This window comes from Rhinolophus hipposideros (assembly GCF_964194185.1).
Source record: "Rhinolophus hipposideros genome assembly, chromosome: 15".
In the NCBI taxonomy this organism is placed as follows: Eukaryota; Metazoa; Chordata; class Mammalia; order Chiroptera; family Rhinolophidae; genus Rhinolophus; species Rhinolophus hipposideros.
The window spans coordinates 28,006,412-28,034,362 of NC_138061.1; the positions used below are offsets into that span (position 1 = coordinate 28,006,412).

Here is a 27,951-nt window from a genome sequence, read left to right on the forward strand (position 1 = left end):
ATATAATCGTATTCCTTTATTATTCGTTTAGTGTCTATAGTATCAAAGCAATGGCCCCTCTTTTAACTTGGACATTAGTAATTTGTGTCTTTCTTGTTTAAGGGGTAACCTGGCTATGGGTTTAACCATTCTATTGAACTTTGCCAAAAAAACAAAACCAAAAACCAGTTTCATTTTCATTGTATTTCTATACTGATTTCCTGTTCACAATTTTTTTTTCAATTTCTCCTCGACATTTATTTTCAGTTTTGTGTGGCTTATTTTGTTTGCATTTAATTCCTCAGCATCAGTGATCTCAACATTTCCCTGCATGATACAGCTGCTCCTGAATAGCTTTTCTCTCTTATATCCAAACCTCAAGTAACTCTGACACTCAGCCAACACAGCTTTTCTGCCCTCATCTCCTTTGTCTTCTCTGTGCTTTTTATTATGAGGACCAACATGGCCCCTTTACACTATTTTCTTTCTTTTTTTTAAATCTGCATTATGTACACAGGAAGGAAAGTCTGAGACGGGCACAGTAAATTGTTCTTTTTATTTAGAACATGAAGAGGAGAAATGGCTCCGCACTGGCATACACTAATCATCTTGCTCTATTTCACATGGGCTGCAAAGTACCACTCACTATGAGATAAGTTGAGCATATATGATGGCCAATACAAATGTTTCAGAGTACGGAGAATAGCATGTACATTTCTGTAGTGAAACTCAGGAAATTCGCCTTTAATGGAGGTTGGATATTCCCAGATCTTGAGAGAATGAGGTGACGAGGAGAGGAGAGGCCAGAGAAGAAACTCCGAGGAAGGGGATGGAGAGGGAAGGAGGTGAATGATGCCCAGATGAGAGCAAGTTGCAGACAGCATCACAGGAGAAGACAGATGGTCTTTCCTTCCTCACACAGGAATGAAGCAGAGCTTGTAAGGTGGTGGCACAGAAACAAACCCATTGAGAACTGCAGTGGTGTCAATGTCCTTTGGGTCGACCACAGATTTCAGGGTAAAGTGCTGTAAAATGGTGGTCAGGAATAAAAACAGCTCCAGGCGGGCCAGGCCCTCTCCTACACATATTCGTTTTCCTGAAAATAACAAACACAGAGAGTAAATACTCCTTGAACACTGAGCTTCTGGATGTTAGAAATCAAATATGCAATAAATATCCGATTAATGGTTGAATAGGTGGATGGATGGTAGAATGGGTGCATAGACAGATGTACATGCTATCTACCTAACATCCTGTCCTAACAAGTATTCTTCTTCCAACAAACATTTGTTGAGTGTCAACACCATGTCAAGCATTTCATTAAGCATTCTCACATTATAACTGCTCTTCAAGTTTCCAGCAATCTTTTTCCAGAAACACACATACTGTATTTTGCCGTGTATAATGCACACCCACATTTTTGGCCCAAACTTTCATGGAAAAAAAACTTTCATTTTAAATTTTTCATTCAAACTTTTATTTGTTTACATTTGGGTACTTGGTTTTGCATTGTAAAGGAATTTTAGCATTTAAAATAATTTTTTATTCATTTTAAGTGTGTTTTTTCAGGACCCACTAGCTCCAAGTCAAGTAGTTGTTTCAATCTAGTTGTGGAGGGCACAGCTCACAGTGGCCCATGTGGGGATCGAACAAGCAACCATGTTGTTAAGAGCACCACGATCTAACCAACTGAGCTAACCAGCCACCCAGCATTTATTTTTTAACATATTATGGCACAAGAAATTTTATGTAACAAATAATTACAAAACATAAGAACAGATACAAAATACAAGACATTTTATGTACTGGTAATAAGTTTACGATATTTACGCATCATAGAAGGCCAAGAACTCTTTGTCATTGCAAGTTCTTCATAAGTTCAACAAAACCTACTGTATTCTAGGGTATTATTTTTGCATACGGATATCATTATTGATTTCTAGAGTTACACTTCTAACTCATAAGCATAAATAAAAGAATTAAAAACATTTATATAGATACAGAATTAGTACTACCCATGTATAATGTTCATCCTTATTTTTCCCTCACAAATTTGGGCAAAAAAGTATGCACTATACATGGCATAATATGGTACATTGGTTGTACTTTCTGTTCCTAGTGTGATATTTCATGATTTTTCTTCACGTTCTTCACAGCCTCTGCTCTCGCTCCAAGTATGCCTACTCTTTATCAATCTCCAATACACCATGAAGTTTCAAGTTTTATATAACACTTTTTTCTGGCTAGGATACACTTCTCTTATATTTTCAGTACCTAGCACAAATTAAATTTGTGCATTTGGAAGAACTGAGTCAATTCTCCAAAGCTGCAGTGATCTGGCCTAATGAAGATGTATCATGAAGAGAGAAGTGCATTGGCATTGGCATTGGGTATTGGTACTCCCAACCATGGACAAAGAGCAATTCTACCAGTATTAGAGTGAGTACTATGTAAGTAAGTTCCAACTGATCCCCAAAAGGTGTCTGTCCTCTGAAGCACTGAAGGAAATCAATGTCTATTACCTGCTGAGAAAGGCATGAAGTAATCACTCTTCTTAAAATTGCCACTCTCATCCAGGAAGTGGCCAGGGTCGAATACTTCTGGGTTGGGGAATTCTTTGTCACTGTGTAGCACAGAAGTCAGAGACGTGAATATGGTCGTGCCCTGGAAAGAACAGGTGAAGATAAAATGAGTTACGAAGAAGTTGTGGAACTGGAAGAAATGTTGGAAGTCATTGAGTCCAATTTTACGATCTACAGAGGAGGAATCCTACATCCAAAGAAGGTCACAAGCATTTAGAGCCAGAGAGAACAAGTGATGTGGATAAGGTGAAGACCAGTGGCAGTGAGGTTGCCAAAAGAGATTCCAACAGCATGTGAAGTACTGAGTACATGGGTTCTAGGGTACTAGACCTTCTGAATCCATTCTGCTCATCACCATGTTTGGATGCTCGTGTAAGTCTGCAACACATGCTTTATTTTATTACTTCAATTTTTATCCATCTCATATGTGGATTGCGGTTTAAAACAGAATCTCTGTTAGAGCTTGGAATGTCTATAAGTTATCTGTTCATAGGGCTTTTATAATAAATAGACATCTGATCAAAATTTTAAAATATCTTCTGTGATAATAAGTACAGTGACAAATTTTAGTGTTATCATTTCCATGTAGATATTTGTCTTAATTTAAAAACATAGAAACATAGTACGAACTGATGGTTGCCAGAAGGTGGGTGGGGGAGGTGGAGGGATGGATGAAAACATGAAGGAGAAGAGAGTCAATAACAGAGTGATAATTTTGGGTGGTGACAGACTAGTGTGAGCACATCATAAGATATATAAATGTTGAATCACTATATTATACACCTTAAACTAATATAATATATACCAACTATACTTTAATTTAAAAAATTGAAATTAAATGAATAAAAATAAATATAGGGTAGATTTCATTACAGATTAATCCGGCTTACAAACACAGAAAGAATGATAAAATTAGAAAAAACTTCACTTTGACACAACTCAGTTTAGGATTATTAATTCAGGCAAGTTTTATCAATTAATGCTAAAACTCTTGGGTGAGTAGTTGGAAAGCACGATGTTCAGAAAATCCTAAAGTACCACGCAATAGATTTTTATTAATTAAAAGTAAAAGAAAGAACCTCTGCCATAGAGAGATCAGCAGATACCACTTTAGGTGAGGAACGTAGCATAACCAATAATGGGATAAGTGGCGTTATGTGCCCCACCTCCCCAGTGAATTTCAGTGGGACAAATAAAGCACCTATGTCATTCTCCTGCCAAAATTGTAATTGGAACCTAAAACAATCACATAAAACCAGCCTGACGAATACTTGATTATTTGCTTAGACTTTTCACAAAGTTAAATATACTAAAGAAAAGAAACAGAGTAAAGGGAATTGATAATGAGACTAAAGGGAAAAGGTAACTAAATTACATGCGTGTCCCTTGGTTGGAGACTGAATTGCAAGGAAAAAACAAACAAAACTAAACTATAAATGATATTCTAGAAATTTCCCATTTACTTAGAAATAAGAGAAACAAGTTTGATTAATTATTATCCTCAGATCCCAATACTGAAAAAGAAAAGTCTTCTCCTCATTGTGTTCTTTGCTGAAAATACAGTGGCCTGGAAGTCCTGCCCCTTGTACCAAATCTGTGATCATCAAGGTAAGCCCCATGACCTGTTAGTCAAGTCATCAATTCCGTCTTTTCCAATGACTGGTACGTACTTGTAGCCTCACTAATCTCATTACTTCTTTCCCCAACAAAGTACAAATTTTGTTATGTTATTTTTAAAATGTAATAGTTATATGTTCTGCTTTAAGTGGACTAGAGGGGCTTGCAGCATATCAAATAGAAAGCCTGAATATATACAGAAATTATGTGTTAAAAAGCATTGGAAATCTACCAAGATAAAAATTTGTCTAAAGATTCCATAGTTGGGAGAAACTCAGAGAGGTAACCTGACGCGTAAAGTTAATTTTAGTCTGTGTCTGTGTCCAAATTTTAATCAAAACAGGGGTGTTGCATGATTCTGACTGGCTGGAGAGGGAAGAGCCCTTTCTGGAAAACAATAACATGTGAAACTATGCATTATCTATCTATCTATCTATCTATCTATCTATCTATCTATCTATCTATCTATCTACCTATCTATCTCATCTATTATCTAATTGGTATATAACCAAAACTTATTAAGCATTTCAAAGACACAACTAAATGGCCACTAGAAGAGGGAAGAAATAAAAATAAACCCATATTAGGAAACATTTCTCGTCTAATTTTATGAGGCCAGCATTACCTGGATGCCAGAAATTTGACAAAAAAATTTTGAAGAAGAACAACTGTAGACTAAAACTCTCTTATGAATATAAATACAGAAGTCCTGAACAAAATGCAGCAAATCAAATCCAGCTGTATGTATACTTATGTGTACAGTGATGCATTCCAGAAGACCATTCGAGTTTGAAACGTTCGAAAACCGATGCATGGGTTCCATGTAGAAAGTAATGCAAAATGGATTAATCCATTCCAGACCTTTAAAATAAACTCCTAAACTGCAAATTCAGCATGAATTTTACTGTCTAATGATACCATAGTTCCATAAAATTTACGGCATTCGTAAACTGAAATGGTCATCAACGAAGATGTTCGAAAACCGAGGTACCACTGTATTTAGTGGGAAAGGGAGGACAATATATACAACCATATCAATAGATGCAGAAAATCGATATGAAAACATTGCATACACCCTATCGAAAAAAAAAGGAAACATTGCATATGCATTCGTGACAAAAAAAAAATCATAAAAATAAAAAAAGCAGGTAAATTTCCTAATCTGATAAAGAATATCAATCAAAATGTACGTAAAACATCATTCTCAATAGTGAGATGTTAAACCTCCACTCTCCTACAAATCAAAACGAAATAAGGCTATTAACCCAGATAGCATGATAATGTACGTTGAAATTGCAATTAATCTAGAAAGAAATTATTAGCAATAATTTTATATTTAGAGATATAAGGTCATATAAGGTCATCAAAATGCTACATATAAGGTCATCAAAATGATAAAATCAATTATATTTCTAAGTACCAGATTTAAAAAATGGAAATAAGACATAAAAATTTACAACAATAATAAGTGCCTAGGAAAAGAACAAACAAAAGATTTGCAAGCCAATACACTGAAAAGAAAAAAAGAAAAAAACGCTTGGAAAAAATTAAAGAAAGCCACCCAAAACTGGAAGCCTATACTATATCTATTAATTGAAAGATTTAATGAATCATGATGTCAAGTCTTTCTAAATTAGTCTAATATCACCCTGATAAAAATCCCGGCAGAGTGTTTTGGTAAATATATAAACGTACACTAACATTCCTTTGAAAATGTAAGCAGCTAAGATTAAACAATATTAGAGAAGCAGAACAAATTTGTAAGACCTACACTGTCGGATAGCAAAGCCTGTTATAAAGCTTTATAGTCTAAACCAGAAACAACACAGCATCCACCAAGCTGTCACACATAACGATTTTTGTACTTCTCTCATCCTGTGTTCATAAAGGACTGGACCCATATTGTGAGAATAGGAACTTCAAGACCACTGAGATCAGTAGAAGAGAAATACATCTTACCTTGGGGATGAGGTAGTTTCTGAATTTAACATCACGGATCACCGAATGGGGCAGATTGGTGGGGACAAGGTCTATGTATCTCTGGACCTCGTGCACCATGGCGTCCGTGTAGGGCATGCGGCTCCTGTCCTGCATGCAGGGGCTCCGGTGTCTGCCAACCACATGCTCAATCTCTTCCTGGACTTTAGCTGATAAGACACAAGTAAGACTGATGAAAATAGAAAATGCATACCATATTTGCATACCCATTCAGGAATACGTGAAACAATCTTAAGGTGTCCCAATGTCATTATAAATATCAGCTATATGCCCAGAAATATACCTAGATATAGAGAAATAATTCCCATAATAGATACATATCACTCCTACAAGTTACGCTTAAGTACATCGACACATATGTATCAGCATACAGATATATCAGCATACATGATAATCTAAACAGAAATGATGAAATGTTTCAAACTATAAAGAGAACATAATTAAGTCAACAAATCACTGTTCTTACGGAAAGGAAAACAGGAATCCAATATTAATTTTATATCAAATAATAGTTGGATTGAAAAATTATAATGCATGTGTTTTGTGTATTTGTGTGTTATGTGTGTGTGTATATCTGTGTGTAATTTGCAATGGTACTCTCTTTATCCTCCAACTTTCCAATGTTACCCATTTAAACATTCTAGCAGTTTCTTTTGAAATTTGTGTTCTATTTCTAAACAATGGCTCTCTGTTTTTATTTCTTACTAACCTACTATTTTCAGATAATGTCTGATTTCCTAGTGTGGTACGTGAGAATTTACTTCTCCATCTTCACCTTACACAAAATATACACATACAAACAATTCCCCTTATTCCACTTCCCCCAATATAGTTAAATCACAACTTTTGGCTCTTAGAATATTTATTTTAACATCATTCCGACTACATAAACAATGCTCCCTGGCAAGACAACTATGATTATTGTTTCATTTTGGGTACTTATTTGGACTTAACCATGTCTTTCATTCATCTCATAATTTTCTATATCTCAGTTTAGAATTGTTTCCAAATACTCAGGTAGATGTTTCAGACTCCTAATAATAATTTCCCTATTATTAGGAAAACCGATCACCTCTCTTTTGTTCGTGGTGTCTCCCCTCACACCTGCTTTACCCACCTAACCATACTGCAGTGGATATTTTCTAGGCCTGGTGAATAGCAACCTTCCTGACACTTTTATTCTTGGAGCTCTCCTGAATCCTTGAGTCCATGACTTCTTCTGACATGATGTCAGACAATTGGTTGAGAAAGGAAAAACGGGGTAACATTTTTGTCAAGCACACAAGTCTGAAAATACACTCTTTTTATTAATATACAATTTGGTAGTTGCTGTTGAGAATTCTGAATTCTGATGGTATTATGAATCTTAATCCTTTCACATGACGTGATCTAGTTTTCTGAAAGTTTTTGTCCTTTTCTTTTTAATCCTGGTGTTCTGAAATTCCATGACCCTATGTCTCAGGGTCGATGTTTCTGTTTCATTCACTCTGATGTTTCTATCTACATGATAAATTTTCTACCTACATGATCAAATACAGAGGTCTTCCCTCCAGAGCTGTTCGCTCTCTAGAGTGTTTTTTTATCTGGCTACTGAAATTCAGAAAGCAGGACGGAGAAAGGAGCTCAGAGTCTCTGAGTTCAAGAATCAGATTCTTACTTAACCTGTCTTTTCAGCCTACAGCTCACTGTTTCCCTGAGTGTAGGCCTCTTAGTTTCAGTTTCTCTAGAGAGTAAACCTCCCTCTACCTGCAGGGGGGAAAACAGTTTTCTGATAAAAAGGAGTTATCAAAGGGACCTGGGCAGGGAGAGCTACCATTTTCAGCCTATTTCTCCCTTGACCGTCTTTGACACTTGGTATTTCTAAATACTAAAACTAATAGGGATGTAGGAACACAAATAACTTTTCCTCATCATGTAACTTTCTCTTCTGACACTGAGGTTACAACTGCATCCTCTCGAGTTAATGATTTCTCCTCAATATGTTTTCTGTGTTTCAGGAATTTGTTGAAGATTTGCTGGCTATTTTCTGACCTTCTCTTAGCCAGCTCAAAAGACAAATTCACATTTGTAATAGATTATTATCATTTCAGTGGGATCCTGAAACAGGACAGGATAATGTATATTTCTAAACTGCTATGCATAACTGTAACTCTTTAAAGGTAAATTTCTAAAATAAAGCGTTTTGTAAAACATAAAATTATTGACCTCCCTCCCCCAAAATTCTTATGGTGAGAAACACCACCTTTCTGGAAATAGACTTCTTTTTCTTAGTTTCTTCTTTTTTAAAAAAATCTTTATTTATTTATTTAAATTTATTGGGGTGACAATTGTTAATGAAATTACATAATTTCAGGTGTACAATTCCGTATTACATCATCTATAAATCCCATTGTGTGTTCACCACCCAGAGTCAGTTCTCCTTCCATCACCATATATTTGATCCCCCTTTCCCTCATCTCCTTCCCCCTACCCCCCTTACCTTCTGGTAACCACTAAACTATTGTCTGTGTCTATGAGTTTTTGTTTCTCATTTGTTTGTCTTGTTCTTTTGTTGTTTTTGGTTTATATACCACATATCAGTGAAATCATAGGGTTCTCTGCTTTTTCTGTCTGACTTATTTCGCTTAGCATTATACTCTCAAGATCCGTCCATGTTGTCACAAATGTTCCTATACCATCTTTCCTTAACGCCGAATAGTATTCCATTGTGTATATATACCACAACTTCTTTCTCCATTCATCTATCGAAGGACATTTTGGTTGTTTCCATGTCTTGGCCACCGTAAACAAAGCTGCAATGTATATTGAAGCACACGTGTCTTTATGTATAAATGATTTCAAATTCTTTGGGTAGATACCCAGGAGAGGGATTGCTGGATCATATGGTAATTCTATTTGTAATTTTTTGAGGAACCTCCACACTGCCTTCCATAGTGGCTGCACCAGTCTGCATTCCCACCAACAGTGTATGAGGGTTCCTTTTTCTCCACAGCCTCTCCAACACTTGTTACTATTTGTCTTGTTGATGATAGCCATTCTGACTGGGGTGAGGTAATATCTCATTGTGGTTTTTATTTGCATTTCTCTGATGATTAGTGATGTTGAGCATTTTTTCATATGTCTATTTGCCATTTGTAAGTCCTCTTTGGAGAAATGTCTCTTCAGGTCCTCTGCCCATTTTTCAATTGGGTTGTTTGTTTCTTTGTTGTTGAGTTGCATGAGTTCCTTGTATATTTTGGATATTAGACCCTTATTAGAGGAACTGTTTGCAAAAATCTTCTCCCATTCAGTCAGTTCCCTCTTTATTTTGTCGATGGTTTCTTTTGCTGTGCAGAAAATTTTAAGTTTCATATAGTCCCTTTTGTTTATTTTAGCTTTTACTTCCATTGCTTTTGGAGTCAAATTCATAAAATGCTCTTTGAACCCAAGGTCCATAAGTTTATACCTATGTTTCCTTCTATGCAGTTTATTGTGTCAGGTCTTATGCTTAAGTCTTTGATCCATTTTGAATTAATTTTGGTACATGGTGACAGATAGCAGTCCAGTTTCATTCTCTTGCACGTGGCTATCCAATTCTCCCAGCACCATTTTTTGAAGAGGCTGTCTTTCCTCCATTGTATGTTTTTAGCTTCTTTGTGACACTAATTTTTATAACACTTCCTGGACTGTGGAAATTATCTCAGGGAACCTAATAAATCTCTAGGATTTCTACTTATAATTCAATAAGGAGAGTTTCCATTATGTCACTGAATTTTCAGAATGAGGAGAGAATATACCTAGAATATGCCTACTGCTCAAAGTTAGTGGCCTTTTTGTAATAAAACCAATATGCAGTCCAGGCCAAAATATGCTCTAAGTGCCTGCCATATATAACCTCCCACGAAATGGAGACACTGTTTTATTGCTTTTGCTATGGCCCATAGTGTCTTCACTTCTCTCAGTCATCAGCCTGTTTTATATAACAATGTCCCACTATTATCCCTTCTTTAAATTTGGAAAAACTAAGCAGGTGAAACAGAAAGTTCAAGAATGAAGCTCTCTAACACAAGATGGAATGCACTAGCAGTATCCTTCCAACATCTTTTGTGAAATTCCCCTGACCCGCCATGTTGGGCCTACCTGTGACCTCCGGGTGCTTCAGCAGGAGCAGGAGAGCATATCTCAGCGTGGTGCTCGTGGTCTCTGTCCCAGCTCCAAACAAATCCGTTACAGTGTTTTTCAAGTTTTCAAAAGTAAACTCCAACTGTGGATTGTTCTTTTCCTAGGAATAATTGGATGGAATTATTTGTCAAATTAATTTGCCAAAATTATAGTTAATCCAAAATAACTCATATTGTTATAATTTTAGTAAGCCAACATATAAACCACAATTTTATATGTTGGCTTATTAAATTTACAACAATTAAAAGGTGCACATTTAGAAAACCTACTACGTGGTATACAAGAGACTATAAATTAGCTGACTTAAGCATCACTTTCTACTGCCTCATCCCTCTCCTGCCTAAAAGTTTCATTCATCAGCCACCTTTGCAGTTAGGTAAGCCATGCAGCATAGTTTTTACAAGTGAAATATAAGCCGAAATCTATTGGTTCCACTTTCTCCTTCTTACTCAAAACAAAGATGTGAAAGAAGAGGGCGAGTAGACCTCATCTTGGGGCTGGAGGATTTAATCATGAAGTAAAGCCTATATTCTAAGTATGGGTAAAGAAAAATGGAAAGTATTTGACTGACTTTTCAGGACTTCTGTACTATCCCTACACTGACACATTGCAAGACTCCCTTTATGCTCAATAAATAAACCCACTATTTGTTAAAGCCATTGTTAATAGGTTTTCATTTATTTGTAGGCAAACACAATCTTAATTAGTAGATATAAGTAAATTAAGGCCATATCTTGAAAGATGTTACAATTGTTCGATTTTATAATTAGTTATTGTTCTTAATTTCTTACTGTGCCTAATTTATAAATTAAACTTTATCATAGGTATGCTGGTATAAGAAAATCATGAAATACATAAGGTTCAGTACTATCTGTGGTTTCAGACATCCACTGAGGGTCTTGGATCATATCCCCTGTGGATAAGGGGAGACTACTCTACCGGGCAGCTGCTGACCACACCCTGTGGCCCACTCAGGCAGAGTAGCAAGTTCAAAGCCCTGCTCATCTAAGAGTACCTAGAAGCCTCAGAGAATACTTTATGGCTTCCCTGGCCAGGGAAGGAAGTCAGTAGCCCTGCCCAACTACTGAGCATAGTAGCCTCCAGTATACATATAGCGAAACAACATGTATACTTTACACACATACAATTTTTATATGTCAATTATCCTTCAATAAAGCTTGAAAAAAAGTCTTTTTAAAATAGTACTGGAATATAAAGAAGTTGTGGTATATATACACAATGGAATACTATTCAGCGTTAAGGAAAGATGATATAGGAACATTTGTGACAACATGGATGGATCTTGAGAATATAATGCTAAGCGAAATAAGTCAGACAGAAAAAGCAGAGAACCCTATGATTTCACTGATATGTGGCATATAAACCAAAAACAAGGCAAACAAATGAGAAACAAGAACTCATAGACACAGACAATAGTTTAGTGGTTACCAGAGGGTAAAGGGGGTTGGGGGAGGGAGATGAGGGTAAGGGGGATCAAATATTAGGTGATGGAAGGAGAACTGACTCTGGGTGGTGAACACACAATGGGATTTATAGATGATGTAATACGGAATTGTACACCTGAAATTATGTAATTTCATTAACAATTGTCACCCCAATAAATAAATTAAAAAAAAATAGTACTGGAAGAACGACTCAGAGCAATTAGGCAAGAACAAGAAATTAAAAGTATCCCATTTATACTCTGGTTTCTCTTCAGATCGTATAAATCTTTCGCCTTTTTAAAAGTATCCCATTTGGATAGAAATAAGTAAAACTATATGTTTGCAGATTACATGATTCTACATATAAAAAAATCACAGAGAATCCACAAAAACATTACTGGTGATAATAAATGAATTCAATACAACTTGCAGGCTACAAGACCAAAGCAAATATCAGTTGTGTCATTATACACCAGCAGTGAAACACAAATATTAGTGTGTCTCTACACTAGTAATGAGCATTTCAAAATCAAATTAAGGAAATAATTTTGTTTACAACAGCATTTTAAAAAATTAATCTCTAGTAATCTACTTAACAAAGAGGAAAAAATTCTTGTACTCTGATAACTAAGCCATTGCTAAACAAAAAAAAGATTATCTAAATAAATGGAAAACTATCCCATATGTAAGCATTGAAAGATTTAATATTGATAAGATGGTAATACTCCCTAAAGCAACATAACAATTTAATGCAACCCCATCAAAATTCCGAAGATGATTTTGCAGTATGGAAAAGATAGTCTTGGAAATTCATATGGAACTTCAGGGGTAGGACTCAACTTTCCAATTTGAAAACTTGCTACAAAGCTACTGCAATCAAAACAATGAAATCTGGCAAAAAGATAGAAAACAAGACCTATAGAATAGGATTGAAATCCAGACATAAACCAAAACATCTATGGCCAAATTATTTTCAATAAGGGTACAAGATTCTTCAGTCTAAAAGAAGAGTCTCTTAAACAAATGGTGCTGGGATAACTGGATAACCACATGGAAATGAATGAAGTTGGACCCCTGCTTCACTCCATATGTAAACTACAACTCAAAATAGATGAAAAGTTAAATATAATATCTGAAGCTATAAAACTCTTAAAAGGGTAAATCTTCACAAATTCAGATTCGGCAATAGATTCTTAGATTTGACACTAAAGTAACAAAAGAAAAAATACATAAATCAGACTTCATCAAAATAAAAATAATTGTGCATCAAAGGACATAATTCAGGCTATGAATTGACAACGTACAGTATGGGAGAAAATATTGGCATGCCATATGTGTGTAAAGGTTTGATGACCAGCATGTATGACAACTCTTACAGCTCAACAACAAAGGCAAACATCTCAATTTTTTTTTCTTTAAGCATCTCAATTTTTAAAAGGCAAAGGACTTGAAGGACATTCCTTCGAAGAAGTTATATAAATGGGTAACAGCACAAGAAAATATGTTCAACATCATTGGTCATCAAGGAAATGCAAATCAAAACCACAATGAGATACTACTTCATATTAACTGGCATAGCTTTAATAATTTTTTTCTTGTATTTATATTATTATTATTATTTTTTTAATTTATTTATTTAAGCTTTAATAATTACAAAAAAAGAGAAAATAAGCATTGGCTACTATGTGGGAAAATATGAATGTAAATGATGCAGTCACTATGGAAAAGTTTGGCTGTTCGTCAAATGTAAGATATAAAATTATGATATGGTCCCATCAAGTCAACTCCTAGAAATGTACCCAACAAAAATGAAAACATGTTTCATTCTTCATAAGAAGAATCAGAGCCAAAGGTAGATGCTACACAAATGTCTATCAATGAATGATGGATAAACAAATCATGGTATGTACATTAAATGGAATATTATTTAGTCATAAAAATTAATGAAGTACTGACACATACTGCAACATGGCTGAGCCTCCAAAACATTATGCTAGGTGAAAGAAGCCAGAAATAGAAGATCACCAGGCTATGAGTCTTTCTATGTGATATATCCACCATAGGTCAATCCATAAAGCAGATTACAGTTTAACACAGGATGGGGTGAAAAGAATGAGGAGTGATCACTTAATGGGTGTGGTATGTTTTTGCAGAGTGATGAGAAAGTTTTCAAATTAGAGAGAGCTAGTGGTTGCACAATATTGCAAATGCACTAAATACCACTAAATTGCATACTTTAAAATGGTTAGTTGTATGGTATATAAATTTCATCTCAATTTTTAAAATGGCATTACTCCATGCATTGACCTACAAATTTAACACAGTCCCTATGAAAATCCCCACTGGCTTCTTTGCAGAAACTGGCAAGTTTATCCTAAACTTCATGTGGAAATTCAAGGGACCCAAAATAGCCTGAACAATCTTGCAAAACAACAATGTTGAAGGATTCCCACTTCCCGATTCCTAAAAAGCTAGTAATTAAGACTACTAGGTGGTGTGCTACTGGCAGATGGACCAACATATAAGTTACGGAATACAATTGAAATCGAACCAATAAATCCTTCCATTTTCAGTTATTGGATTTTTGACAAGGTTTTCAAGGTAATTCATGTGGGAAAAATAGTCGTTTCAACAAATGGTGCAAGATTCATGCTTAGGGTCACAACCTCCAACTTCGTACCTAGGCCAATTCATTTTATTTTACATTCAGTTAAGTCTTCTCTTTTCCATCCACCTATTCGTTCCCACCACAACCTCTGCAACTCTGTATATATCATTCCTCCATCTGAAATAACCTCCCTCGTCCATCGCTGCAAATATATTAAGATTTATTTCCAACCACTGGACTTGCAGAAAGCCCAGCTAGGTCAAGCCATTCTTTTCCATTCTCTTAACATTGTGTTTAACAACCTTGCTCATCTTCATAGTATGGCATAGTCTCTTGCATTTTCTAACTTGTTTGTAATTGTTTTCATTTCACCTGAGGTTGTCAGGTAAATTATTAGTACCTGAAGAACAGGATTAATATATTCCACTTATTTAAAAATTTAGTATTATATCTTCCATAATGTTTAGTGTAGATTCATGAACAGAATAGGTCCTTAAAATGCTTGTCAGAATTACTAGCTTGACCATTGAAACATCTCTAGTAAATACAGAAATATTCAGTGAACCATAAAATGCACAGGCAATCAAATAACTGAGCTCTTGTTAAAATTTTACCTGCTCCATTTTAATCAGGAAACAATCAATAAAGTCCCGAGGATTGTTAACGTCCAGGGATTCTTGATGTTCCTTTGTTTTCTCCATAACATAATTTTTTACAAAATCAAAATTTTTATGAAATTTGGTATAACTCCCTGGGAAATAATCAAAGAGAACAGGGAAAGTATTGCAGATCTAGAAGAGAAAATGATAGGTTATTAGATTTAAAAAAAAAACACTTAATAGAGACATATACCATATGCCAAGCCCTGATTAGAAACTGTACTATAAATATTAATAAATATGGTGTCTGTCTTGAGGGTAATTTTTATTTTACAAATATGTAATTTTCCACACTGATAAGTGTATTTAAAGAAGAAAATTCTGACCAGGGGATCAGAGATGATAATCATATTTATAGTATAAAAGCATCTTTATAGCAAGTCTTTCATTTTTTACATCAATTCTTCCCTACAACCTTGAAATATGGGATGGCATAAAATACTATGAATCACAATTTGTAGATGACAACAGAGGTGAAGGGATTTTGGACAACCTGAAAGAGCACAGAGTGAATCCCTGCTGTTTCTAATTCTGCCCTGCAGCCTTAGACACCGATCGAATCAGTATTTTAGAACTGGGAGCGTCCTGAAGATACCATGAAACACAACTCAACATTTTATACATAAAGTAACCATGCACCAGAGTAGTTAAGTGACTTCCCTAAGATCACATCATTATATTTTAGGCAGAGTATAGAACATGTCAGTTGAGCACAGGTAAAATTATCATGTTTGTTTATGGTTTATACACCATATAACCAATCAATTTGTCATCCTAAAAACAATTACTTTGTCAGTTAGGATGCCAACTGAAGCATCAAACACTCCTACCCTGTTAGTGTTCCCTGGCAGCATGTGTGGTCCCAATATCTTCCCTTCTTGAAGGATATATTCTCTTCCTTCCTAAATGCATATACTCTTATTGCTGTCAACTAATGTGCCAACGAAGTCACTAAGTGTTGATTGGATGACAAGACTTGTGGGTAATGGGAGCCTTTCAAGAAGAATCCAGGAGTTCATTTAGTGCTGTAGGCATACTTTTGGAAAGTTACCAAAGTACTTTATGGGAAACTGGGCTTTGAACTTTGGTGAAAAAAACCACAGGACAAGGTCAACGGGATTCAATTCCAGTTTTGTATTCTGTGCATGTCTTTTCCTGTCCATCACTAAAGGGCTTAGCTATCTTTCCTAGATGAGAACTCCATGAGACGAAGCTCTGGGCAGATCTGTGGTGTTCACAGATTCACTTCACAGCTTGGTTCATACACAGACTTAGACTTCTTGGAGAAAAGCATAAAGGATTCTGTGGGACGAAACAATCTTGGCCTCACCTGCATCCATGCAGAGCTCACAATGCTGACATTTTCATTAAAAGCTTCCATTATGTTTAGAAAATTCTGATCTTTATAATCAAAACGATTCTGGAAAATAATGGAGCAGATCACATTGCAGGGAGCACAGCCCAGGATAAAAGTGGGATCACAGGGTGAAGCTAAAGAATAAGAAACAATTTTAAAATACCATTAAAATATACATATAAAATGCTTTGTTTATGGGGCAGTCAGATGGCTCAACTGGTTAGAGCGTGAGTTCTGAACAACAGGGTTGGGAGTTGGATTCCCACATGAGCTAGTGTGCTGAGCCCTCCACAACTAGATTGAAGGACAACAACTTGGAGATGTTGGACCCTGGAGAAACATACTGTTTCCCAATATTCCCCAATTAAAACAAACAAACCACTTTGTTAATGAAATCACAGGTAAAGGTAATTTTAGAAACATTAAAGCAATATCTCACCTATAAATTCCCTTAACAACAAAATACTTAATGCACATAAAATCAACACATCACTTTCCCTTGACCTGGTAGACCATTTCAACAAGCTACTTAAATAATGGAAGGACCTTGGGGGCATTGTGCTAAGTGAAATAACTCAGACAGAGAGAGACAAATATTGTATAATATCATCTACATGAAGTATCTAACTTGAGTAGTCAAACTCAAGAAATGGTAGGGCAGGCATTAAAAGGAAATGTGTAGTTAGTGGCTTCTATGCCAGGCTCTTTTAAATATACCAGGGCTCTAAGCTTTAAAACAACTTATTTTAGCTAGATAGGTTGAGGATAATTTGAAAAGCCTTGGACATTTCTTTGTCTGTATGTGATTCACATGTAGAATTCGAATTTTCAATCTTTCCTTTCACTTACTATGGAAGAAAGAATTTAAAAACACGGCAATTTGTAATCCAAACTAAAAATCAGAGTCTTTTTGACAAGCACTTTAGAGGTCATTACATCTGGCAGTGGAAGATAAATAATCACTATATAGTTGCTACCAAAATCTAGTAAAGTTAGGGCAAAGTTTAGGGGACTGAAAACAGCCGAGTTCCACGTAGAGAACACAGGGTAAGTGGTTATTGGTAATGATTGAAATCTACTTAAGTGAAACATTTTGTAACTAGGCATTTGCATATTTTAAAGAATTACGATGCAGTATATAATCAAAATACATACATCAATACAATGAGTATTTGGTAACAAAAACAATTAATGCTGATATTTTTAAAATAGTGCTGTCTTTACAGAGAAATTGGTGACGAGAATTTAATATGCCTCAGCAATTGAAACCATAGATGGCATTATTACTGGCTAGGACTGTGGACCTGGGCTCTGAAAGTAACTCTAAGATATGTTTGTGAGGCTGACCATATAAATACAATCTAATTAAATAAAGGCACATGTCACTTATTACATGCTCTGTAAGAATCTGATGAGGTCATTCCCACCATATCCACTTGACAAATATCACCTGGTAAAATGCTCTGGAATAAATAAACCACATTTATGTTTTAGGAAAACATTGCTCCCTAACCCCTTCAGAAAAGACAAATCTTGATGATTTTAATTTGAAAACAAAGCAGGGACAGGTTTGGATTAAATGACCTTTTATTCCCACACTGTATACACAGCCTGAATGTACACATACAGCTAGCATAGATCCACAAAACCTCCCTGGCCTCTCTGCTGCAAACCCTCCCTCCTCCACATGAGGGCTGGTGGCCACTACCCATATGGTCCCCCTGAAACATTTCCAAGGATGAGATCAGAGAAGAGAACAGTCTGTTGAGGTCAGAGTTGCAGAGAAGCAGAGTATAGAGTCACCCACCATTGGTTTTTCTCAACTCCTCCACCAGACAGCAGGCTTCCTCCTGAACACGGTCTTCAATGCTCCTCTTCCCCATCCCGAAATTCCGTAGGGTCATCAGAGAGAAGCGCCGCATCTCCTTCCATCTCTTTCCATTGCTGAAAAGGACTCCTACAAGGAGGGAAACAGAAACTGGGACGGAGGTCCTAGGCAAGGAGGTGGAGGCTGACACCTGGCAGTCACATGATGGGCCAAGCTTTGCACAGGAGATCTTCATATTCCTATTTTCAATCCACCCCACCTTCATTACCAATGTTGAACGTGCACAACGAACACCTACCAAATCCTTTATTAACTCTGTCAAATGCTGGGAACCTGCCTCTTCCAGAAAAGTCCTCTCCCAGATCAATCAGGGCTTCCTTCACTGCTTCATATCCATACAGCACCACAGTGGGGTTCATGCCAAAATACACGGTGAACACAGGGCCATAGACTTTTGAGAGCTGGGAAAGGAGATGCAGATATTAGCAAAAGAAATCACTATCTAATAATATATTGTGCCAGATTCAGTATGATATCATCATCCTACTTTTGTTTTTATTCTACAACACACAGTCTAAAATCTATCTGAATTTAATTCATAACTATGAGGGTGAATGCTAATAACTGCCACTTATGTGCCAGGCAATGAGCCGGCTAATGAGAGTACAGATTACAACGAATCCTCAAAGCAGCACCTTCACTAAGTTCATTTGCCCCACTTATAAATAAGGAAACCAATGTCAAAGAATTCCAATTCCTTTCCAGCATCCCCTTGCTACTACCTAGAAGATTGAAATTGGAACCTCTTCTTAGTTGACCTCTGATCCTTGAGCCCATCGATCCTCGATGCCCACCTTGGGACCAAAGCCCAGCTGCCTAGCTCAGGATCACCGGTACCACTGTTCCCATCAGAATTCTGATTCAGTAGCCCTGTGATGAATACTGGAAATCTGTATGTTTCATATCACCCCAGGTGCCTCAAAGGCCCAGCCCAGGTGTGATCCGTTGGGATCACTAGCACAGAAAGCGTGTGAGCCCCACAGAAGCAGTGCCCGGACATGCAGCATCTCCTGGGAGAACAATGTCTGTCACCTGCAGCATTTATAGGGTATGGACAGCAGCTTTGTGCAGAGGAAAAAGGATCCTGTTACCATCCAGTGGCCCTGGTCACTTTTTTCTCTCATCCTGGTCCTAATCACAAGCTATTTCCTTGACATCATTATTAACTGTCTTCTTCAGAGAAGTTCAATTTTCATGGCTGTTCTGAACCAAACACACTGTTTACATGGTAGATGACTTCTTGAATGCAATCACTAATCAAAAACACTTCCCTTACCATTTACCTTCAGCCAAAAATCATAGTAAATGGTGGTGAAACAAAAAAGAGCAGGTCTTCCATCTTTTGCCACTTTATTATTTTGATTTCACCAGACAAACACCTAAGTGTATTTCATGCTCAAAACACACTATTTCGTTCTATTCTTGACGAGGACAAATCAAAAATAATACTCATTGAGGACTAAGTCCCCAATGATTAATTAAAATAATTATTTAAATATTTCAATTATTTTAATATACTAACATTTATTTCAATATATTTTAATAATGATATTTTACATAAAAGTAGATGTTAATTTACGTACCCTTTGCAAGCTGCTGGAGGAACAGAAAACATACTTACACTGCTTAAGGATTTGCTGATGTTCTTCACATCTAGCTGCAGGATATTTCCAATAACTGGGAGAGGAGTGGGGCCCGGCGGAAGGTTCCCCTTCCCAGAGCTCTGTTTCCACAGTGAAAGGAGAAGCAAACAGGAGACACAGAGCACCAGGAAGACAACTGGATCCATTGCAGCTTCCTCTTCTTACACAACTGTGAGCTTAAAATGCAAACTTCTGTGATTCTCCCTGCTATTCAACATATGTTTCTTAGACTCCTAATGTAATTAATCAGCTAGATCGATACTCTTCAATCTCTTTTTATAAAAAACTTTGCCCCACTGTTCTCCTTCTTTGCAATGCTATACCTTGGAGATTCTGGTTTAACACATTTGGGGTAGAGTCCAGGTATTAACTATTCTTCAAAACATCACATGTGGTTGAGAACCAATGAAGTTAACACAGTGATCAAAACAATTGCTCAGCATTCTGGATTATCAGATTAATGACCAGTTGAGAATTTATAATTTAGGGAGCAATCTTTGTATAAAAAAAGTCCTTATCTATCCTTTAATTCTTTATCAAATATTAGTATACTTTACCCTTGACAATGAAAGCCTTTTGAATTATATCAGGGTACTGTACTAACATGATAGCTAGCTAAACATAAACTAGGGAACAAAATTCATTAATCTTGAATGTCCAAATATGCATCAAGTAATTAGCGAAGTAAATTTACACATTCTAAATTTATTTATTTATTCCTTTTAAAACTGAATTTATTGGGGTGACATTGGTTAGTAAAATTATATAGGTTATAAGTGTACAATTCTATAATGCATCATCTATATATTACATTGTGTGTTTGCCACCCACAGTCAGCTCTCCTTCCATCACCATAGATTTGACCCGCTTTACCTTCTTCTATTACCTCCTCTTCCCTGTTACCCTCTGGTAACCACTAACTGTTGTTTGTATCTATGAGTTTTGTTTGTTTCTTTGTCATGTTCGTTTGTTGCATATATATAATGGTATATTACTTGGCCATAAGAAAAGATGAAACACTGTGATTTGCGACAACAAGGTGGGATCTTGAGATTACCATGCTAAGTGAATTAAGTCAGACAGAAAAAGTCAAGGACCATATGACTTCACTCATGTGTGGGATATAAAACTGAAAGCAACAATACATCGATACGTTATAACATTAAAGTCTCACCTCACCAAAAAAAAAAAAACACTGCAAAAAGGAATTATTAATTTTTATTTTTCAAATGGAGAAAGGGAAACTCAGAGAGAACAGGACACCAATCCAGCGTCACACTGCTCATTAGTGACAAAACTACGATTTGAACTTGCATTTTCTAATGCCCATTGTGGTGCACTATGGCTTATAACACAGGTGCTTTGAGCACAATGTTAGGAAAACAAAACCAAAGTCCAAAACATTTGTTTCTCTGAATGTGCACCCTCCGACTGGTCACAAAATAATAGGCTTCACGTTAAATAGAAGCCCTTATTTGACTCCAAGGATAAAAGGGCTATAGGTTCTCAAGAGAAGAAATAAAATATAGAGATGGGGCCTCTTGTCAATGCAGGGGTGAAACGTGTGCTGGTCACTGAGGGACGAGCCCATGTCAGAGAGTGTAAGGGGGAAGGCTGGAACATCCAGGACTTCCCAACCCCCCTGTTACCCTCCCAAACAGCTGCTTCTGGTGTTTTTACGGCCTGTCGTTGTCAGAAATAATGGAATGAAGAATGCACAGCAAGGAGGGGAGGTTTCAGACAGGACAACAGGCATGGATTCTGTGGAGCATGGAAGACTTCATGGAACTAACTCATAGCCGAGAACCAGCATGACAGGCAGACTTGACCATGAGACGACACTTACTGGTTGTGAGGCTCCAAATATCACTGGACTGATACACGTTACTACATCACTAACAGTAATGCTTGTACAAAGACTTTTCTGTAAAGACAGCATCACCTCGGTCCTAAACTGATTAGTGCAGTTACTTCTAAGCTCTTTTCGTAAGGAAAGTGAAGACTTGTGAGGACCCCATGTATAACATATAGTTTATTCTTCATGGTTACAGGGAGGCTGACAGATCAGTCACTTACCTTTCATACACTCACTCACCTTTGCCTAAGGTAGAATAATTCCCACCTGAATGATGAGGCAGCTGCCCTGGAAGTTTCAGCACCTATGTCAAGGACACACAGACTGCAGGGGGTGGAGTCAGGTCCACATCCCCGGAGTTCTGCAGCTTCCTTCCACGCAAAACATTCAGTTCAAGCAAGTTCCCAGTACTTGCTGAGTGTATACTGAGTATGAGGTATTCTGTGACTTAACCTTAATCAGTAACTATCAAATAAACATTAATTGAGTCGATATTGTGACACAGGTTTACTAAGACAGGGGTCAGAAAAGTTTAGTTTTATAACCTTTACAACAAGGGTGAGTCCAAGTGTAGATAAACCCTTTATCCAGGACAAAGGGCAGCATTAATTTACTGCATAACACAGCTCTAAAAGGCCTGTGTTACCTTGTGTTGGTTAAAATGAACTCAATGGCTCTCTTTAAAACAACCATTTTATTCCTTGAGAGATGGGTGCCCTGCTCTGCTCCTCCTTTCTCTTGCTGAGGCTTCTGCCTGGCCCTTTCTCTTTTGTAGAATGAAAGAGTCATAGATGGTCAGAGACAGAAAGGATCAGAGATCTGTAGCCTAATCCTTACACTAGTTTTTGGAATGAGGTGAATTCAGTGACTCAGTGAGGTGAAACATCAGGAACTCATCAGTACAAGACCTTGTCTTAGAATCCAGCTTTCTACTTCCAAGTTCAGTGAATGTCACATCGAAGGGACTTCCCAGATGGATGGCCGGGAGGCATCAGTGTAAAATCCTCCGTATGAGCAAGTACTACAAACTTCAGCTAGGGTAGAATTGTGAATCAGCACTGTTTCTTCTTGAATAAATCTTTTCAGTGTAGCATAATTCACAGAGAAAGTCTTAAATGTCTTGTTCAATGAATTACCACCTGAACGTATACTGTGTAAAGGAGACATAGGTCAAGAAAAATAGTTTTGCCAGGTTTCCAAAAGGCCCCTTTATCTCCTCCTACTCAGTACCTTCCTGAGTACTAAATATACCCAGTATCACATCAAAGATTAGTTTTGCCTCTTTGTATATCTTACGTAAATGAAATCATACATCATGTCTTTTTGTAGTATCTAGTTGCTTCACTCCACATTGTGTTGGTGAAATTCATTCATAGTGTTGCAAATAGCAGTAAAATTATGCTCTCTGTGTAGTGGTCTATCTTACATTTATTGCACACTTATACTTTTCATTGTATTGTTATGGAAAGATGGGTTGATTCCAGTTTGTGGTGTTATGAATAGTGCTGATATGAACATTCCTATACGTGTCTCTTTTGTATCCCACGGTACTGGATTTCTCTTCAGTTTATACCTACGGGTGTGTTTGCTGGATATGTATGTGTTTCCAGCTTTAGTCAATACTGCTAAAGAATTATCCAAGGGGTTTAACCAATCTATAATTGTTTCTGGAAAAATGGAATGAAGTATGCACAACAAGGAAAAACAATATAGAGAGAACCATGAATTTCTGTATGAAAATTCTGTCTGCTTTACATTCTTCCCAAAACTAACTATATTGTCTGTTTTCATTTCACCATTCTCATGGGTCTGTAGTAATATCTCATTGTAGTTTTGATTCATGTATGCATTGGCACTATTTTTCTTTGGTGAAGGGTTTGCATAGTTCACATATGAACCCATTGTTGTCTTCATATATATAATATTTTTATACATATATATAATTTTTGAAATCCCAAGTGTATAGAAAAGTTGGTGGTATACACCTGTATTAAAGAATTTTCCTTATTTTGAATATTTGAGAGTAAGTTGCTGACCTGAAATTCTCTACCTGAAATATTTTGGTATGTATTTCTAAAAACAGTGTGATTCTCCTATATACACATAATACAACCATCAAATTGAGGTAATTTGCATTGATGCATTTGGACCACTTCGTCTTTATTTCTATTAGTGTTTCACCAAAAGTATCTGTGATATCCCTTATATCCAGTTAGGAATCCACTTCCGATACCCAGACTTACATGTTGCTATTAATTGTCATGTCTCCATAGTCAGCTTCAGTCTGGAACAGTTCCTCAGTCTTTCCTGGGCTTCCTGACCTTGCCACTCTTGAAGAATATAGGCGACCGCGTATTTGTAAAAAGTCACTCAGTGGATCTGTCTGATGTTGCCTTGTGATTAAATTCAGGTTATCCATCTGTGGCCGTGATATAACAGAATGATGTTGTTACTTTTCCTGGCATCTTATAAGATGACAAACAATTTCAATCTGTCCTATTACGGGTGATATTCACTTTGACACTTGACTAAGATTGTGTCTGGAAATCTCTGCAACTATAAAGTTGTTTGTCTGAAGTTTGCAATTAAAAATATTTTATGGTTCAATTCTTTGGAAGTTTACAAGTATCCATTCATCATCAAGTTATCAATGTGCCTCTGTATCATTTTGGAATTATGGACTCAGTTACTTTCAATGGATTACAATCCATTATATCGTTATTTGGTGATCAGACCATCTCCTAATGACTGGATACTTTTTTCTTCTTTTTTCTATTTCTGATATTATTTATTTGTTAGTTTTAGAAAATCTCACTTTGACTGGATTTGAATTTAGATGTAGAAGCTCTCAGAGAGGACGGCCTTTGTCTCTAGGCAATCTGTTCCTGGCATTTTTCTTTGCCCTCGTTCATACTCATGACCAAAAGTTTAGAATATCCTGCAGTCTCCTCCTTATTTTTCTTAGTACGCTGTTTCTTCAGAGCAATAGGCCAACGTTTGTGTTGCAGAATGTGCGGACTAATAAGATGCTGAATCTTGGGTGCTTTTGGTGCTAGGTTGCTTACCTCCATTCCTTCAGTCTCTATAAAAAGACTGAAAAGTTTGCGGATTCTGCTAGGTACTTGGGACCCCAGGCAACGAGGCACAGTAGAATCAGTGAGACCCAGAATATCATTCTCCGTTATTTTCACAATGAACAAATTGAGAACAGTAAGGTTGGCATACACAATGCAACCCCAAACAGACTTGTGCTTTCTTTCTCCAGTCCTCCTTTGACTATAACAAGAATGGCCCCTAATCAGTGGCAGGTGGACAAGGCCATGGGTCAAGACACCCTGCTTCATGGGGAAATCTTGTTTTTCGTTCCTACCAAGATTCAAATCACACAACCCTTCCAGTGTTCACTGAGAGCGTCAGCAGCAACCTTTGTGACCACACACTTCTCATTAAAGGTACAAAGTTTGAGCTGTTATGGAAGGCAGTGTGGAGATTCCTCAAAAGATTACAAATAGAATTACCGTATGATCCAGCAATCCCTATCCTTGGTATCTACCCAAAAAATTTGGAAACATTTATCCATAAAGACACATGTGCTCCAATGTTCATTGCAGCTTTGTTTACGGTGGCCAAGACATGGAAACAACCAAAATGTCCTTCGATAGATGAATGGAGAAAGAAGTTGTGGTATATATACACAATGGAATACTATTTGGCGTTAAGAAAAGATGGTATAGGAACATTTGTGACAACATGGACGGATCTTGAGAGTATAATGCTAAGCGAATTAAGTCAGACAGAAAAAGCAGAGAACCTGGGGATAAGGGGAAAGGTGAAGGGATTTGGAAGCAGCTGGTAACCACAAGATGGCCTCAGGGTTTTTCTTTTGAAAATTAATTTGGGGAAGGTATTCTATAATGTTGTAAAGATTTTGTTGGGTATCCGATGGACATGCGTCCTATTTGGGAGACCACCTCAGGGATACTGTGGATACCTGATCATGGCATTGTACATCAGAAGCTAAACATTAATGAATGCCAACTATAATTTTATATATATAATGTGATGGTTCAGTGTGAGGTCGGAGGGATAGTGGATGGGGGGAGGGGGGTTCACAGTATGAGGGATATAAATGATGAACGTCTAAGTATTACCTTGTTTTGTACACCTGAAACTAATAAATAAATTAATTAATAAAAAAAAAGAAAAAGAAAAAGCAGAGAACCCTATGATTTCACTGATATGTGGTATATAAACCAAAAACAACAAAAGAACAAGACAAACAAATGAGAAACAAAAACTCATAGACACAGACAATAGTTTAGTGGTTACCAGAGGGTAAGAGGGGTGGGAGGAGGGAGATGAGGGTAAGGAGGATCAAATATATGGTGATGGAAGGAGAACTGACTCTGGGTGGTGAACACACAATGGGATTTATAGATGATGTAATACAGAATTGTACACCTGAAATCTATGTAACTTCACTAACAATTGTCACCCCAATAAATTTAAAAAAAAAAAGAAAAATTAAAGAAAAAAGGTACGAAGTTTGCATTCATTGTTCACTTCATGAGTTTCTAGCAGCTAGTGGCTGGGAAAGAGATGGTCAGCTCAATCCTGAAGCAGCCGACTGCCTTCAAGGCACCACGAAAAAGAGCATGACTGGATTCTTTGTTCTTTACACATTTCCCCAGCTATCTTTGAGAAATTCCTCACTGTCTACACAACAATGTAGTCCAGTCTCATCTTATACTTCTCCTGCCCCAGCGCTCCCGTCAGCCATTTCTCCCAGGACCGTGGTTCTTAGTTAAAAATGTGTCTTAGAAGTCAAATCTATGCAGTAGGTGTGCTCATTGCTATGGGAAGCTCCCAGACCTTCTCCGTGGACAGAATTAGGGAGTGTGTGTGTGTGTGTGTGTGTGTGTGTGTGTGTGTATTCATATATATGCACATAGAAATATAATATGGGTATTACATTTATTACTATAGTTTCCTGCATGTACTGGTGAACATGAATCAAACTGATACATCCTATTCGAATCCAACACCTAAGGGGTTGCGTCCTTTCCATATTTACACCTCCCTTTGCTGACAGTGATAAACTTGGCTCCCATTTTCCTTGGTATATCTGTGTATTTGATTAATTCCCCTATATGGAACCAATCTTTTATTTCTGCCACCAAACCCTTCCTGGGGTAAGGAAGTTTTGCCCTAATTGGCCTACAATATCCACACCAGGCCACCCTACCTGTGGATGCCCTACTCACCCTGTAAGGTGCCAATATACCATGCCAGACGCACCCGGGTGTGGACACTGCTTAGGCTCTGATATGCCACCCTGGGGCACCCATCTGTGAGGGAGCCCTTCTCACCGTGCTCATCCTGATTCCCCATGTCAAGGTGCCACCATCATGTTGACACTCTTCAGGTGGGTGGCCTCTGGCTCCACAAACCAGGCAGCTCCCCCACCTGTCCTTGTATCTGCCTCACCTCTCCTGGACTGTGACACCCCATCCTGGCTGGCCCTCCGTGAGGATGTCGTCTCCCCTCTCCTTGACTCTATTTCCCATAGCAAGGCAGCCTTATCCTCTGTATCAACACCCTCCTCTCCCCATTCAAGCTCTACTGCCACAATCAATACACAATAAATACCTCTCAACCATAAAAACACAAAGAAATGAAAAATGGGCCTAAGACTTGAAAAGACAACTGAAACAAAGCAATTAAAGCAAAGGAGCACATGAAAAAGTGATCAGCATCATTATACACCAGAGAAATACTAATGAAAACAAGATACTATTCGTACCTCACAAAAAGGTTCAATGCTAAAAGATTGAAAACCACAAGAATTGGCAGAGTGGAAAAACTGCAAGTCTTATACTCTGCAGTGGAGAATATAAGGAATGACACGCACTTTTAAAAGGGTAGTAAACATGACATCCCTGTGCCCTCTGGGGATCATGGATTACGGTGACAGCCAGCGAGCAGGAGCACCCGACTCCTAAGCGGTGGGTCACATGGCCTGACCTGTCCTTGGCACCCCAGGAGGGCAAGTTCAGGGGTTTAGGGACACAGCAGCTCCCCATCTAATCTTGTCTCCACATTTGTACACAAGGCTCTCAGCTTCCCAGGACAGAGCACCATTTCTGAGGAGTGATAGTT

The 27,951-nt window shown here is 37.3% G+C and overlaps 1 protein-coding gene across 2 annotated transcripts; it reads right to left on the minus strand.

Annotated features, from left to right (window-relative positions):
• LOC308507824 (cytochrome P450 2C19-like) lies at positions 1 to 22,212 on the minus strand. Of its 2 annotated transcripts, none has more exons than XM_081073515.1 (10): positions 22,033 to 22,212; positions 19,916 to 20,113; positions 18,533 to 18,695; positions 18,214 to 18,363; positions 16,380 to 16,540; positions 15,005 to 15,181; positions 10,296 to 10,437; positions 6,138 to 6,325; positions 2,502 to 2,643; positions 1 to 1,075 (listed from the first exon to the last, which is right to left on the minus strand). In XM_081073515.1, the coding sequence occupies exons 2-10, from the start codon at positions 20,081 to 20,083 to the stop codon at positions 894 to 896; spliced, it is 1,473 nt and encodes a 490-aa protein (XP_080929641.1). In that variant the 5' UTR covers positions 20,084 to 20,113; positions 22,033 to 22,212; the 3' UTR covers positions 1 to 893. The 2 variants fall into 2 exon arrangements, with proteins under 2 accessions (XP_080929641.1, XP_080929642.1); XM_081073516.1 differs by having other exon boundaries at positions 22,014 to 22,201.
• Between the last annotated feature and the right edge of the window lie 5,739 nt (positions 22,213 to 27,951).

Coding starts and splice junctions, on each gene's coding strand:
- LOC308507824 (XM_081073515.1), bottom strand. CDS start 20,083: ATGGATCCAGTTGTCTTCCTGGTGCTCTGTGTCTCCTGTTTGCTTCTC. Junction 16,541..18,213: donor GGAGTTGAGAAAAACCAATG/GTGGGTGACTCT, acceptor CTTATTCTTTAG/CTTCACCCTGTGATCCCACT. Junction 2,644..6,137: donor GAAACTACCTCATCCCCAAG/GTAAGATGTATT, acceptor TGTTCTTTCCAG/GGCACGACCATATTCACGTC.